Source organism: Carcharodon carcharias, chromosome 10 (genome assembly GCF_017639515.1).
Source record: "Carcharodon carcharias isolate sCarCar2 chromosome 10, sCarCar2.pri, whole genome shotgun sequence".
Classification (NCBI taxonomy): domain Eukaryota; kingdom Metazoa; phylum Chordata; class Chondrichthyes; order Lamniformes; family Lamnidae; genus Carcharodon; species Carcharodon carcharias.
In genome coordinates this window covers 152,179,345-152,196,020 of record NC_054476.1, presented here as the reverse complement: position 1 = coordinate 152,196,020, position 16,676 = coordinate 152,179,345, and the positions used below count along the sequence as shown (strand labels likewise).

Genomic DNA, 16,676 nt, shown 5'->3' with positions numbered 1-16,676 from the left:
TTAACTTGTTCTCGCATCACTGGTAAGGTCAGCATTATTGTCCATCTCCAGTTGCCCTTGAGAAAGTGGTAGGAGGGCTGCCCTCTCTGTTCTCTCCACATTGACTGAGGTCCTTCATCCCTGGAACTATGTGGGGAAGGTACTCCCACTGTGCTTTGAGGCAGAGAGTGTTCCAGGATTTTGAGCCAGTGGCGATGACCGAGTTAGGATGGTGTGCACGACTTGGAGGTGGTGGCGTTGCCACAGATCTGTTACCCTTGTCCTTCTTGGTGGTCAAAGTCATGGCTTTGGCTGGTGCCATAGTAGCACTGTGCTACAGGACAATGTACTCATTGTTACTCAATGTTGTATTGAATCTGCTTCCCCCACCCTTTCAGACAGCGCGTCCCAGATCACAACAATTTGCTGCATTAAAAAAAAAATCTCATGCCCTCAGGCTCACTTTTGCCAACGACTTTAAACCCGGTTACTGACCCCACCACCCGCGCCCCCACCTCAATCAGTAGAAATAGCTCATTTACTCTCAAAACCCTTCAATATTTTGAACGCATTTATTAAATTCAACCTGGGCCATCTCTGATCGGACATGAAAGCATCACCTGTTGAGTTTATAGCTGTATTTGAACCACGAATAGGCATTTCACTGGTTAAAATGCAATAAATCAAAATTCAAAACAGAGGCAGAGAACCCTCAGCAGGTCAGGCAGCATCTGTGGAGACTGGAGATGAGTTACTGTATCAAGTGCGGCCCCTGCAGTATTACCTTAACTTGTCTCTTCTCTCCATTGATGTTGACAGACCTGCTGAGTGTTTGCAGCATCTTCTGCCTTTACATTACTTTGTTCTGATTCTCAGTTATACTGGGGCTTTCCAAATCTGCTGCACCTTTACAGACACCAGATTTCATGGCCAGTGGAAGCCGGTCTTGGTAAATGTGGTTCTTTGAATACCGCCACTATAGGGAGCACGCCGTGTCGATGAGGAGACCCCATCACCACGTTCACGGCCACTGGAGGTGGGAAATAAACACCAGACTTGCAAGAATCATCCACATCTGGAGAACAAGTTTCAGACCTTGCTCCCCGGAATTGGACACATACCTTGGAGACGTTGCTTGTTCGGCTGAAGGTTCATTGGACTTGCTCTGCCTGGTAGTTCTCCCTATCGCTGTTTTCTGCCTTGAAGAGATCAAATGAAGGAGACCATGGGGAATGGGTTACCAGGGTAACCCTACATGCCAGGCTGGGTGATCAAGTTCCCCTTTGAGTCAGAAATGAAAAGAACAATTTACATTTATATAAGGCCTTTCATGAGCCCACTATGTATCAAAGAGCTTAGCTGCCAGTGAAGCCCTTTTGAGATGCAGTTGCTAGTGGTAATGTAGAAAACACGGCAGCCAATTTGCGCACAGCAGGCTCCCACAAACAGCAATGTGATCACGACCAGATAATAGGCGGCATTTTCTGGCCCCCACACTTGGTGGGCGTCGGCGTGGGTAGGACAGGAAAATTTGGAGAGCTGTTAAAAGTCAGCGGCTGTCCAAATTTTCCCATCCCCCTCCCCATGACTATGTGCGCCACTGACGGGGCCAAAAGATTCCAGCCTCTGTCTTTTTTAGTGATGTTGTCCGAGGGATAAATGTTGGCCAAGAACTATCTACTCAGAGATAAAAACAAAAAAACTGCGGATGCTGGAAATCCAAAACAAAAACAGAATTACCTGGAAAAACTCAGCAGGTCTGGCAGCATCGGCGGAGAAGAAAAGAGTTGACGTTTCGAGTCCTCATGACCCTTCTATCTACTCTGGTTTGAAATAGCCGCATGGGATCTTTGACATCGACCTGAGAGGGCAAGACGGGGCCTCGATTTAATGTCTCATTTGAAAGATGACACCTCCGGCAGTGCAGCAACCCCTCAGTAGTCTTTCAAGTTGGAACTCATCAGTATTTCATTGTGACCTTGTTTGTTAGATTCTGAGGCCCATCCCTCCTCAGTGCCCTCACTGATCCTCTTCACACCTGATTTGCATATTAGTGCATTTCTACAATAAGGACCGCTGGATAGTGAACAGGAGCCCAGGCCCTAGATAGTCTTGAGTCATTGAAGCCAAATGTAGGCTGTCACTCTGGGTGAGCTCAGTTTGAATCAGAGACCCATTGTTGTCTGAATGGCTCAGTATAGCTACCAGGAGAGCTGGCCATTCCTTCCTGAATAACCATATGGCCTGAGAACAAATTTGCAGGATTATGGGGAAAAGGTAGGAAGTGGGACTAGCCGAATTGCTCTTGCAGAGAGCCAGCATGGCGCCACAGGCCGAATGGCCTCCTTTCCCAGATTTTGGATATGGTCAACCGTTGTATCAGTTGTGTGTGGCATGGCTCTGCCATTACGTAGATAAAGGAATGGGCCATTCAGTAACCGGATCTAACTATGGGGAACAGGCACAAGGTGCTCAATGATCTAAGCCCATACGTTATGGATTATCTTCAGACCAGTATGTAGCATAGAAAAATGGGTCTGTGTGTTGCTCAGCAGCCTGGGATCCAATACTTATTGAGTTGCTCAGAACAATATCTGCTGGTTGCTGAGCTGCTTACAGGCTGGGGGATTGCTATCCATATTTCCACTTGATTGGCCTTAATTCCTCTGGGATGGGTGGGGTTGAGGGGGACGTAGGGAGAAAATCAACTAGGGTTCCCTAGTGGAAAAACCAGAGAAAGTACGTATGCATCGACATCAGACGAGCAGTAAATAGGCATAACTGTGAAATTCTCTATGGTCAATCTCCTGACAGTCATTGTATAGGTTTCTGGAAAAGAAAAAGCAGAGGGGTGACCTGAGCGAGGTTTTCATAATTAGAAAGGAGTTTCATAGGATAAATGTGAAGAAAATGTATCCACTTATAGTGGGGTGGTGGGGGGGGCGGTGGGGGTGTGGGTGGGCAGGAGGAAGGCCATGAGGGTGAGATAGTAACTAATATGTCCAATAGGGAATTATCCAAAGAGTGGTTAGAATGTGGATCCTGCTACTACAGGGAGTGGTTATGGTAAATCACATCAATGCATTTAAGGGGAAGCTTGATAAACATGAGGGACAAAGGACTAGAAGGCTCTGCTGATTGGGTTGGATGAAGAGGGACAGGAGGAGGCCTGTATGGAGCATAAATGCCAGCGTTGACCATGTTCTGTGCTGTCATTGCTATGTAATTCTATGTAATTATGTTTGGAGTTTTCAGTAAAATTTGTCTCAGTGCATTTACAATGGAACTTAGCATGTTGTTAACTTTAGCAACAGGTGATTGATGTATGCTGCAGTCAAGGACTCATTGTTGACTGGTCCCCTACGAGCTTTGCCTGTCACAAACTATCCCCTGTTAAATCCCTGCTTTGTTCCAGCCTTATGAACAGGATCACCGCAGCTTCTGTACAAATTCTGGCTGGATGCAGGCATGGATTTAGAGGTCTATAAATAAAGCTTGTTGCAATAAACTTGTCAAAGCCTCACTCAAAGCACAAAGCAAGTTGACTCACAAGCTCACATTACCTGAGCTGTTTGTCAAAGCGCAAACACAATTTAATTTTATTTGATGTGTTGCTTTTCCTCATTATCTCCTGTCTGTAGCTTCTGGGAATATGTGATTCTATCTCCTGGACCACAATTACTGCTGCCAAACCCAGCCTTCCAGCAAAGATATAACACAACTCCATGGCATCCACCAAATTCAGCCCTGTCAGTTTACATTGGAAGGCTAGGTAATGACTGGCGATGCTGCTTATGTCTGAATATAAGAGAGAGCAGAACCAGTTGGATAGATGTACCAGGAAGCTAGGACTGATATAATAGCTGAATGGCTTCCTTTTCTGCTGTATCATTCTATGATGCTATATCCTTGCCTATCCCCGGACCCAATTCCTTCCCCCTTAAGGTTCCATCCAGAGATACTCTTGAATGGCAGGGTTAATCTGAGGATATCTGGGCATAAATTCTCTGGAGTTTGGAAGAATGAAAGTTTATCTCATTCAAATGCATCAAGTTCTTAGAGGATGTTTCTCTAAATCCAGAACTAGAGGGTCATGACCTCAGAATAAGCAGTTGGCTACTTAAGACTGGGATGAGGGGAAATTTCTTCACTGAGGATTGTGAAATTTTGGAACTCTCTACCCAGAGGGCTGTGGATGCTCAGTTTGTTGAGTATCTTCAAGACAACTATCAATAGATTTTTGAGTAGTCGGGGCTATAGGGATACCATGGGAAAGTGGAGTTGAGGTAGGAGATCAGCCATGATCTTATTGAACTCCTGCCCCCTGTTTTTAAGGCATAATCAGTTCCCTTTTTGAAGTGCTGCCGTTGGCCTATTTTTACATCTGTCTTTCCCGTTAGCTTGACCCATTGTAAATCCTGGTGCCCGTGTTTACAATGGGACACTTACATATGCAACCTGTGCTGCACAGCGAACCATAGGTCAGGATTTTCAGGTCGGCTGGCGGGTGGACCTGGGGAGCGGCCGGGAAACGAGACGCCGCGCGGGGGGTGGGGGGGGTGGTGGTAGGAGGGCGAGCACTGAAGTCAGCGCGGGCACGCGGGGGGGCGGGGGGGGCAGTGGGAGCGTGGAATGAAAGCTCCTCGAAGGCAGAGCGATGCCTCTGGGAACTGAAGTATTTTAAACCAGTGAATAAAGTTTTTAAAATTCCACGAAAAAATGTCCACACATCGGACTCCCCTCAACATGCAGATTTGAAAAATTCTGCCCAAAAATTTTAATCTTTGTATAGCTTAATCACGGAAACCTCACCCCGTCCATGGATGAGGTTTCCTCAAAAATCCAAAGGCCGCCCGGCCGATTTGCCCACCCGCCGTGTTGGACGAGCAGTGAAAGATACGGGTTAATTAATTGATTTATAGGCCTCTTAGTTGTTGGCAGGCACGATGCCAACAATCGATCGTGCCCGCCGAACGAAACATCGCACGTTACTCCACACTCGGGCATGTGCCCGCTAGCTGAGCGGAAAATTCAGCCCATAAATTCAAAGCCAACAACTTGCATTTACATAGCGGCCTTTAAGGCAGTAAAACGTCTCAAGGTGTTTCAGAGGAGTAATTGTCAAATAACTAACTAACTTAAGAGGTAAAATGGCAAGATTTAAGAATAGTCCAGTGCCATAACTCATAGGCCATAAACCTCTGTTGTGTTATATTTCACTCAGGGGGTCCAAGTTGCTGTGGTAACATGAGCTTTTACAGGCATGTTGTAGCCTGGAGCTATGGGTAGTGATGGTAGAAGCTCCAATGTTCTTTCCATCACACGGCTGACCAGGAATCTTTCCCACTCTTATTGCCTGCCATTGGTGGGTGTTGTAAGGATTTTGGGTTAAGTATCAACCTGTTTGGCCACGTTATGAACACACCTTCTTGACCATCGAGCCCTGGAGTGGGACTCGAACACGGAGTTTCTGGCTCAGAGACAGGGATGCTAACCCGCTGCGTCACAAGACATCATTCGAGGAGACTGGAATGACTGTTAAAACTTTGAACCCCGTTGACATAAAGAACTTAATGCAGATGATCAGTACACTATTCCACTCTGCTCGTTCTACAATTTTTTGTACTTTTTCATTTACTTGGAAGGATTGATCATAAAACTTACCACAGTTCAGCCCTTGGCTGCGACAAAGGTTGATTTTTAAATAAGTAATTCCTCGTTGGGTAGTATGGAACTTGAGTATTGCCAAAAGGCAACAGCCATTCCCTGGTTCATTCCCCAAGGGCAATGCCTTGACCATTCAGAGGCAACCTGCATGGTTTGAATTTAAACAAAGCATGGCGGTTAACGATCAGTTATCAGTTAACGGGTGCAATCTCCATGGCAACGCCTCTACCAATCAGGGTCCGCTTGCCAACCAATTAGCGCTCTCTTCTCATGCAGTATAAATTGTTGTCCCCCTTAGCAATTTGCTATTCTTGTCAGTTATCCTGATGAGTGCAAGGTGAAAGGCTTCGACTGACTGCGTCTTTGCTAATAAGGTTTGACACCACGTCACACCAGGAGATATTTAAGGTCAGGTGTCCAGGAAGCCAGCCCTATTTTCCCTCTGACTGAGTAAAGCCTTTTGTTCTTAACACTTGTCTGATTCTGTCTTTTTGTTTCTTTTTTCTCTGCACTCCCCTCTCTCAACAGGTAGAATGTAAGAAAGCACAGCCTAAGGAAGTGATGTTCCCACCAGGAACCCGTGGTCGTGCTCGGGGATTGCCGTACACCATGGATGCGTTCATGCTGGGAATGGGAATGCTGGGTAAGGTCTTGGCTCCATTCCTATTCCGCCATTTTGCGGGGGCGGGGAGGGGGGGTGTTTAACGGCTGGAGGTTTGCTGAATTGCTAAGGTATAACCTGGATGAATAAGTCAGCGTTGGGTTTGAACAATATAATTAATGTAGCCAGAGTGAACATCGTTGATTAATCCTAACTGAATTAAATGAATCAAATTAATATTTAAGATTGGAAATTTATTTACCGGGGACAGAGGGAGAGTCTCAAGTTTATGATTATGAAGTTTGTCTGGGTTTATTTCTTTGCCCACACCCTTCCCCCCTCCCTGAAGGTGGTAACTCCCTCCCAGGGTATTCTCTGATAGAGGAATTCAAAAGCATGAGGAGTCTGGACAGAGTAGATAGGGAAGAACTGGTTCTACTGGTGGAAGGCTCAAGAACGAGAGGGCGCAGGTTGCAGGTAATTGGCAAAGGAAGCAATGGCGACATGAGGAAAAACCTTTTCACGCAGCGAGTGGTTAAGATCTAGGACCCGCGGCCTGAGAGTGTGGCAGAGGCAGGTTCAATCGAGTCATTCAAAAGGGAATTGGATTATTACATGAAAAGGAAGAATGTGCAGGGTCAGGGGGGAAAAGGCTGAGGAATGGCACTGGGTGAATCGCTCATTCGGAGAGCCAGCACAGACACGACAGGCCAAGTGGTCTCCTGCTGTGTTGAAGCAATGCTGCGACTCTGGGTACAGTTCAGTGAGCAACGACAGTCCTTCCGCTACCTCAACCAAATGACCCTCTTCATGCGTGACCCTGGGTTACGAATGCTGGTATGCTGTTCGGCCAGGGAATGTCTCACAGTTGAGCCTAAACCCATCCCAGCCCCAATGCCCATGCACAACCAGCTTTCAGCTGGAATCCCAGGGTGGTCTCGGATAATTTGACAATTGGCATCATGAGCCTGTTTCCTTAAATTCTTCATAAAAATGACCCACCGTCATTCTGAGGTGAGATAGTTTGCACCTAAAGCTGCTCTACGTTTACACGCCTCAGAGCAGAGAGGGTTCGAGTCTGCAGAGCTCTTATGAGACTCTCTTGGCGATGGTGAGACTTGGGAGAACCTTCTAGACTCTCACAGTTGGCTCGTAAGTCTTTGCCATGGCAACTGTTGAGACTCTGGGTGGTACTCTCCTGTCCCTGGCACCGGCGAATTTTCCCATCCCCCCCGGGACGATGCCCGCCGGTGTCGGGGAACAGGAAAATCCCGGCCTCTACTCCGACCCGCAAGGAAGAGGAAGTGCTAATCTGTTGGAATTGCGGGCTTGGGTCGTGGATGTGGGGTTTTTAATCAAAACGGTGATTGCCGTGGTCTGCCAGCCATGGAATCAAAGGACTGAGAACCCAGGGCTTCAGGCCCTGAGCCCCAGAGTTGTCACTCGCATCTGACGGCCAAGGTTGGGGGTTTTATTTAGCCGGTTCCTGGCTTGCCTGTCGGATTGGGCACTCTTGCAAGAGGCATGTCTTAGCCCGGGTTGTGAAAAAAAATAAATAAACATTACATATTATTCCTGCCTCTTTTCCCTTCTACACCCTGCCCCCCCCACTCCACCCCACCACCACCACCACCACCTCCCCACACAACATACACTTCCTGGTGTTCCTATTAATATTAATTACAGGACACTAATATTAACTTTACATTAATATTAATTACAGTTCCCTCCCTGTTCGTAGCTTTAAACGGGTTGACAAACAACTGGGGAAAGCAGGCCACAGTGGTCTGAATCTAGAAGGTGTGTTCATTGGCTCTTAAATGGGTTCTAATTGGATTGAGATGTACAATCAATTCTCCCTAATCAAATCAGGCCTGGTGGCCCACCAGGCCCTTCGGTCCAAACTCCTAACACCTCCAAGGCTTTCCAGTCGCTGCTGACGTTTTCTGCTGTGTGAGAATCCTGCAATCGCATTTACTATCGAAACAAGTCAGGATTCCATTTCGCTGAGGCAATTTGAACAGTGGCACCTCGGGGGCAAGAGCAGAAAACGAACATTGTTCCCCTCAGCGGTGCCTGACGCTCAGTTGATAGCATTCTCCTGAGTCAGAGGGCCGTGGTTTCGGGTCACACACCGGGGCTTGGGCACCTGACCCAGATTGGGGCTCCAGTGTGTTTCTGTGGGTGGCGGTGACAGAGTTAGGGGAGGAGGTCGAAGGTCAAACTTAAGACTCAGGAACGGGACCGAGATGGAAACTGGGGAATTGCCAACCCATCTGGTGCAAAGTCCGCAGTCTTGCAGAGCAAAGCCAGGTGATGGAGGCTTTCGGGAGCAAAGTGGGACTAGGCCTCCAAGGTGTGCTGCCCGGCCCCAGAAAGATTAGGGGTGGCGGAGGGTGGGCCCTCATGACCTTCTCCGTTGTGTCAGCATTGCAGAGGGATTACTGCATTGCATCTGAGGCGCTCAGGGTCATGTAAGTAACCTTTAGGGTATCAGAAGCATGAGATGTGTTTGTGGGTGGGGAGCAGGAAAAAGCTGCAGTTCCGATTTGGCCCCATTCCTTTGTTGAATTGTAACTGTGGTGAAGTTCAGCTCATGAGCATTTAAACGCATTCATGTGATATCGCTAGATCACAGCACAATATACAACCAGAGTCTCCAGTGCAGTACTGAGGGAGTGCTGCACAGTCAGAGGTGCTGGCTTTTGGATAAGATGTCAGACCAAGGCCTCACCTGCCCCCCTCAGGTAGATATAAAAGATCCCACGGCACTATTTGAAAGAAGCACAGGGGAGTTCTCCCTGGCGCCCCGGCCAATATTTATCCCACAATCAACATCACTAAAAATACAGACTAACATCGGCTGGATTTGAGCCGTGACACCAGAGGTGAAAGGGGCATTGTGGTAAGTTTGGCAGGGGGTGGGGAAATGGGAGATGATCCTTATGAATTAATTCAAAGAAAAAGAGTAGGCGGCCTATTTTATTACCGAGGAGTTTAATTTTGAATTAAAACAGCATCAACAATGCAAATCCTTCAAAATCCTTTCTGAAGTGTAAAATACACCCTTGCATTGTGAAACCTTTGTAAGGCCCAGGCCACATCCCTGCTGTGCAATAAACTGCCCGCAGCCTCGGAGCCTGGTGAATTGTACTGACGGCATGACCCTTGACCTCTCCCTCACACCCATCCTCCGACAACCAACCCCCCCACCCACCCACCCACCCACCCACCTTGCTCTCGGTTCCCAAGGACAGGCAGACGTAGGGATCTCTCAGTTCCTCCTCCAGTGCGCTTAGCGTCAGGCGAGATAATTACTGTGAGATTGATTGTTCACTGAAGGTACTGGAGCAAGAATAAATCAATGGCTTTACGCCAAATGAGGGGGGATGGAGATCAGAAAGGTGGCTAAATGGAAGCACTGCAAAGGTCGTCACAAACCATGATTTGGCCCATGATGCAGTGTCCACGCAGGCTCAGGCTAATGTGCTGCTGATCTTTCGAGGCCAATTTGCCCGCACAGGTCAGGCCTCAGACTCGCTGGAGCAGAGCCGGGGCACGGTAGCAGCAAGCGAAGAGGAAATTGAAGCGAGGTTATGTTAGAAATTTTAGAGCGTCACCTCCCTGACCCAAAGAAAATTGCATCCCGGAGATGAGAAATAGCGCAGTTGCCGCAGATGCCCGTTGGCTGCGTGACCTTTCACCCTCGCTGTTGGAACAGACTTTTGTGTAGTAGCTTAAAGTGGGGGCGCTCACTCTGGTGCTGGGCCTGTCCTTCCATTCAACAAGATCAGGGCTGATCTGCACCTCAAACCTCATTTGCCCCGTGTCCCACGTTGCACTTACTAAATAAAAATACCCTTGATCCCAATTGTAACATTTTTACTTGACACTTCCCCCCCAGCCCCCAGCAGCCCATAGGTTATTAAGGGAGAAATACCAGATTTCTACCACCCTTTGAATTTCCTCCTGTTTGCTTGTGACTTAACCCTGATTTTTAAGTAACAGTCGCAGATGAGCTCTGCAGAAGTGCGATGCTCTTTTGAGAATTCGTCCACGTCCGTGAGACAGCCCCGGCTGACCAGTCGAGCCTCGGAAACCGGGAGAGTCCTGTGGGGGTCCCCCTGCAACCCCCCCAGCCTCTCCTCCCGCTGCCTCCAAAACCCCTCCAGTGCTGGTCTCAGTCCACCCAGCTGGGCTGCCGCTCTTGGATGGTCATCATGTGACCCGCAAACCCCCCACCCCCCCCACCCCCCTCCTTGTTAGAAAGGGAATTCCAGTCTCCCCCCCCCCTCCGCCAAACAACAAACCTGTTTCCAGGTCGGCTGATGTGTGGACGCTTACAAAGCTGCAGCATTGGCGAAAGGGTTACATCCTGAGGACAGGCTGCACAGTAATCCCTGGGGTGTAGAAAGTTAAGGGCGATTGAATTGAGGTGTTTGAGAGGGTGGATAGAGAGGAAGCATTTCCTCTCGTGGGGTGGGTGAGTGGGGTCCAGAACAAGGGGGCCGTAACCTTAAAATTATAGCTCGGCCGTTCGGCGGTCTGATGTTGGGAAGCACCTCCTCACGCAGATGGTAGTGGCGATCTGGAAGCCCCTCCTTCAAACGGCTGCTGAAGTTGCTTGGGGCTTCCAGGGGGCTGGTCAGTTGAAACTTTCAAAACTGCTGTTGATAGATTTTTGTCAGGCAAGGTTATTCAGGGTCTTGGAGTTACATCAGCACAGAGGGAGGCCATTCAGCCCAACAAACACATGCTGGCTCTCTGCAGAACAATCCAGTCAGTCCCATTCTCCTGCTCTACAACCCCCCCCCCCCCCCCCCCCCCCCCCCACCGTAACCCTGCAACTTTGTATGCCTCAAATGCCCATCCAGTTTCCTTTCAAAGTCATTGATTGTCTGGGCTTCCAGCACCCTCCTAGGCAGCGAGTTCCAGGTCATTACTACTCGCTGCATAAAAATGTTCTTCCTCACATCCCCCCCCTGTACCTCATGCCCAAAGCCTTAAAGCTGTGTCCCATAGCCCATGTATCATCAGCCAATGGGAACAGCTTTTCTTTGGACTATCTTTCCTAATCCAATGGACTTCGGGCTACAGAATCAAGGTGCGTAGATGGAGTTAAGATACAAAGCGTCCATGATTGAACTGAATAGAGGATTGCGCTCAAGGGGCTGAATGGCCTCCCCCTGCTCCTGTGTTCCTAACGGTGCTTGGTGTGAAGTGCTCAGCCCGGTTTTGTCAGGCAGCACTGCCTCGGAGAAAAGGGTCTGCAAGCCTTCATGTTAGCTTCACAAGGTTCAGTGAGATGCAGTGAGAAAGCAATCTAAAGGGAGCGCAGTTTGCCAGGGCTCGCTTATCATCTTTGCAGATGCTTCCTGGTTTGACGGCCCGCACAGAAAGGGGAAGGGTTTTGAATCACGGCTCCAAGCTGCGGATTATGTCTGTACGTAATAGACACGTAGGAACCGGAAGGGGCTTGAAATTAGGTTGAGAGGAGTGTTACCATCTTCACTGTACGGGGAATGGATGAAGGAATGTGATGCGAATAGAGGGTAAAGGGTGGGAAACACCATTTGCAGTCTCCTCCTAACCCCACCCCACTGACCGCATCAGTTCCCCATCTCTCTTAAATTTTGCTGGAATAATGACCTACATGCACCAGGCTCCACCCAGTTTCTTCACCCATTCTTCACGTGTGTATGTTTGTGGTGATGGTCATTAGGCTGGTCTTTCAATGTCTCAGTGAAGCCTCCCCACCCCTGGTGAAATCATTTGCTAGTCTCTTGCATGCCTGATATCGGACGCATGCCCTGTTGCTTGCCCATTGATGTCATGCTGCAAGACTTAGGCTGGGCCTGTACTCATTGGCGTTTAGAAGAATGAGAGGTGACCTTACTGAAACATGGAAGATTCTGAGGCGGCTTGACAGGGTGGAGGCTGAGAGGATGTTTCCCCTTGTGGGGGAATCTAGATCGAGGGGGGCACAGTTTAACAATAAGGGGCCTCCCATTTAAGACTGAGATGAGGGGGATTTCCTTCTCTCTGAGGGTCGTTCGTCTTTGGAATTCCCATCCCCGGCGAGCAGCGGATGTTGGGTCATTGAATGTATTCAAGGCCAAGTTTGACAGATTTTTGATTGACAAGGGAGCCGAGGGTTATGGGGGACAGGCGGGAAAGTGGAGTTAAGGCCAGGACCAGATCAGCCACGATCCTATTGGATGGTGGAGTAGGCTCGAGGGGCCGAATGGCCTACTCCTGCTCCTATTTTGTATGAACTTACTGCCGAAACTCTGGAGATGCTCTCTTCAGTCGGGATCATCTTAACCAGGGGCTCAGGGGCTGAGAAACAGAGCATTTTCTGCTTCTGTTGCCAGCTCTCCTGACTCCTTGCTCCACCGTCATGGGCCACTCGTGCAGTTACCCAGCCAAACTCACTGTAGCTAGAACTTGACAGAGTCTCACATTCATCATCCTCCCACCCCAAACCCACAGCTATGAAAATAATCTCAGCCATCCCTGCTGAGCACTTACAGGTCAATCTTCTAAATTCAACACATTAAACACTAATAAACAGAAGGACAATAATATCTCGCTTATTAAAGTGTGGATGTCCTTAAATGGCTCCCTTGGCCAGGATAGCTGCAAGGTAGTTTGTTTCCATTTCCAGCTTCTCTTCACATCGAGAAACACTTTGAAAAGTCGTCTCCTGACTCCTCAAATTCCGATCTTTTATTAAATCAGATTGATTATAATTTGCTCATCCCTCTTCTCCTAGAGCTTCATAATTATTGTGTGTTTTGTTCTTCTGTACCCCTCTCTTACTTGTCTGCCTTTTTATGTATCATTTTTTTCTCTCCCTCTATCTCTTTCTGTCGCCTCGCCCCCCTCATTTTCTCCTCAGCTCTCTCTCTCCATCTCTCACTTTCTCTCTCCTCTTCTCTCACCCTTTTATTTTGCTTTCTCCATTTCTTTATCTCTCGCCCTAGCCCTTGCTCTTTACATCTCCTATTTATCTCCCTTCCCCGATTATTCCTCTCTCGCTTTGCCTCTTCTGTTTTGTCTCTCCGTGTCCCTTTCACCCATCGGTTCCTCCCCAGCCCTAAAGAAGAGTGCTGCGGACTCTGCCAGACCTGCTGGATTTTTCCAGCATTTTCTGCTTTTTGTTTCTTCTCTTCGCTATCTTTCAATCTTTCGCACGTATTTTCTTGTCTTATGCTTGTTTTCTTGCCACTTCTCTCTTGTCTGCTTCCTAATTTTTGAGCACACCCTGCTTAACATATTCCCATCTCTCCACACTCTTTTAACAAACCGTGCAAATGTCTCTCCTAATCGCAGGAATTTGACGGAGATGTATTAACTGCTGTGCTAAAAATAGCACCACTTCTCATTTGTCTGATGTTTCTGGCCATCCCTGGCTCCCTGGACTGATCCATGTCTCTGATTTTCGACCTCCCTCTCTCTCTCCGCCCCCCCCCCCACCCCACCTTTCCACTGGCTGGTGAAACTAGAACCAGAGAGGACAGTCTCAGAATAAGGAGGATTTGAGACTGAGACGAGGAGGAATTTCTTCACTCAGAGGGTTGTGAACCTTTGGAATTCTCTACCCCAGGGGGCTGTGGAAGCTCAGTCATTGTGTGTTCAGTAAAAATGGCTTGCTGATATATCCTTGAACCGGTGCTTAAGGAACTTGTGTGGAATACCCTCACTCTTTTCATGGGGTTAACAAGTTCAGAGTAAACCCCAGTCGAACTAGTGATGAGATGAGCTTAATATTAGCCTGTTAGACATCCACGCATTAAGATTGCCAATAGAAATTTCTCTGTCACTGTTAACAGATTTAGTTGTGATGTGTGCTTATGGCCCTCCCTTAAACACTCGAAGACAGCTTTAGCTCAGAGCACTAAAATCATTTTTCAGACACAGCATCAGTCTGACTGCATCAGGCCGGTAACCAATTTCTTTTATTGACCCAAGTTGTCTAAACAACTTGTTAAATCACAGAAAACAAGACCTTGGCAAGGGGATTTGGGCAGTGAAATATAAAGCAGGAGTAAAATTGGATTGTCTAAATAATGACTTGGATTGTTGGTTTCCTGTGAGTCTTTCAGACCCACTCTCTCTCACACATCTCTCTCACACATCTCCCTCGCACATCTCCCTCGCACTGATTGTCTTTCGCACTTTCAAACTCTCTCTCTCTTGGTGCCCCTCTCTCGCGCGCTCTCCCTCTCTCTCGCGCGCGCTCTCCTTCTTGCGTGCACGCGCTCTCCCTCTCGTGCGCACTCTCCCTCTCGTGCGCACTCTCCCTCTCGCGCGCACGCGCTCTCCCTCTCACGCGCGCTCCCTCTCTCTCTTTCGCTTTCCCACTCACTCACTCTCTCTCCCAGCCCCTCATATTCACTCTCACATACCACAACCAATACCCCCCTCTCTCTCTCTCTCACTCACACTCATGTGCACACATACACACCCTCTCTCACACGCATACATGCTTCCTATCTCACATGGACACATACATACACCGGGCTGGTTTTTTAGGTTGGTGAGTGAGCACAATCGGGGCCCAGGATCAGCCGGGGAACAGAACGCTGACCGCGATGAGCCATCGACTTGTGATTTGACGCTGGATGTCCAATGAATGGCCAGCCAGCGTGAAGCATGTGCTGAAATGCTCAGCGCTGCCGGGAGGTGGGGCGGGGGGGTGCGATGGTGGTGGCTGGGAGCAGGGCGAGACCTGAATGAAAGCTCCCTGAAGGCGGAGAGCTGCCTCAGGGAGCTGAAGACTTAAAGAGCATTATATAAAGTTTTTAAAATCAGAAAAAAAGTGCCCAAGCATCACAATCAGTCAACCTGAACACATACCTTATAAGAATGCTGCCCATAGATTTTCATTCTTTTTTTCATTTAATAACGGAAACCTCATCCCGGCCCTTGGATGAGGCTTCACCAAAAATGAGAAGGCCGCCCGGCTGATTCGCCCACCCGCCAAGCGTAAGGGTGGATGGACCACGGGAAATCGGAGACAATTGCGCCTTTAATTACATTAGTCGGCCTCTTAATCGTCAGCGGCCGCGCTTCCGACTTACGCACGCACCCGCCCGCCGGCCGAGATATTGCACGAGCGCGGGGTCATTGCGCACTCGCACAGTATTCCGGTCGGCCGGCACGCCCGGGAATCGGCAGCGTTACCCGCTGCCAGTCGGGAGACCTATTAAAAGTGGCGACCGGGGTGGGGGGAGGGGAGGGGGGGGGGATTTTTCACCTTTTGATGAAGCCTCACCCACGGGGCCGGGACGAGGTTTCCGCTGTCGATTTGAAACAAAATAAAACGTTTGGACAAAATTTTTGTCGTTCACGTTTTCACGCGAGCGAACCCGACGTGCGGGGCAATTTTTCTGCGGCTTTCGAATCTTTGTCGACGGGTTTAAAATACTTCAGCTCCCTGAGGCAGCTCTCTGTTTTCGGGGGAGCTTTCACGGCTCGCTCCTCCCGCGCCCATCCCGGCAGCGCTGAGCCCTTCCACTGCGCGTTCCACGCCGGCCAGCTGGCCGTCGATTGGCCAGTCAGTGCGAAATCACGGTCGGCGGTCTATTCCCCGGCCGCGCCCTGTCTGCACTCTGCATGAGCGCGCACACACACACAGATACATCTTCCAAATGATAAGGGTTGTACAAAAATAATGCAGTTAACCATTGTTATTCTCCAGTGCGGAGTTCAATATATTTGTTGCAGTTATGTTGTGACGTGGGCATCACTGGCTAGGCCGACGTTTGTTGCCCATCCCTAGTCGCCCTTGAGAAGGTGGCGGTGAGCTGCCTTCTTGAACCAGCTGCAGTCCCTGTGGTGTAGGTACACCCACAGTGCTGTTAAGGAGGGAGTTCCAGGATTTTGACCCAGCAACAGTGCCGGAACGGCGATGCATTTCCAAGCCGGGATGGTGAGCGGCTTGGAGGGGAACCTCCAGGTGGTGGTGTTCCCATGTGCCTTCTGCCCTTGGTCCCTCTAGATGGTAAAGGTTGGACTGGAGCTGATGGGAAGAAGCAGAATACAGGCTCGAGGGTAAGGCTGGCCACTGGAACTGGAGCAGGCTGGTATAAACCAACAAGACAGGGCTCAAATAAAGAGGCAGAGAGACAGAGGGCATCAGGACAATGAAGGGCACACAGAGGCCAGCGTATCAGGATTCGGGTGAGGAGAGGCAGGACACCAAGATGCAGACAGGTAGAGAGAGACAGAACATCACCCTGGCTGCAGCCTGCTGTGAACCTCAGTTAGAGATGCCAGGTATTGGCTTTGTAAACACAAACAGATTAACAGTACTGAAGCTTTAATCGTCTTAGTCTGGTGTTTCAACATGGAACGGAATGAGCTGTGATCGAGCTGTGAAACTCTCCTTCCACACTGAGCAAGCAAGCCATAATTAAAGGCA

General features: G+C 49.0%; 1 protein-coding gene across 14 annotated transcripts in view; it reads left to right on the top strand.

Annotated features, from left to right (window-relative positions):
• msi2b (musashi RNA-binding protein 2b) overlaps positions 1–16,676 on the top strand; it is a 522,720-nt gene that overhangs the window by 358,297 nt on the left and 147,747 nt on the right. For all 14 annotated transcript variants that reach the window (XM_041197726.1, XM_041197725.1, XM_041197718.1 and 11 more), the window contains exon 9: positions 6,175–6,289. In XM_041197726.1, the coding sequence (XP_041053660.1) occupies positions 6,175–6,289 (115 nt within the window). The remainder of the gene's footprint in view (positions 1–6,174; positions 6,290–16,676) is intronic.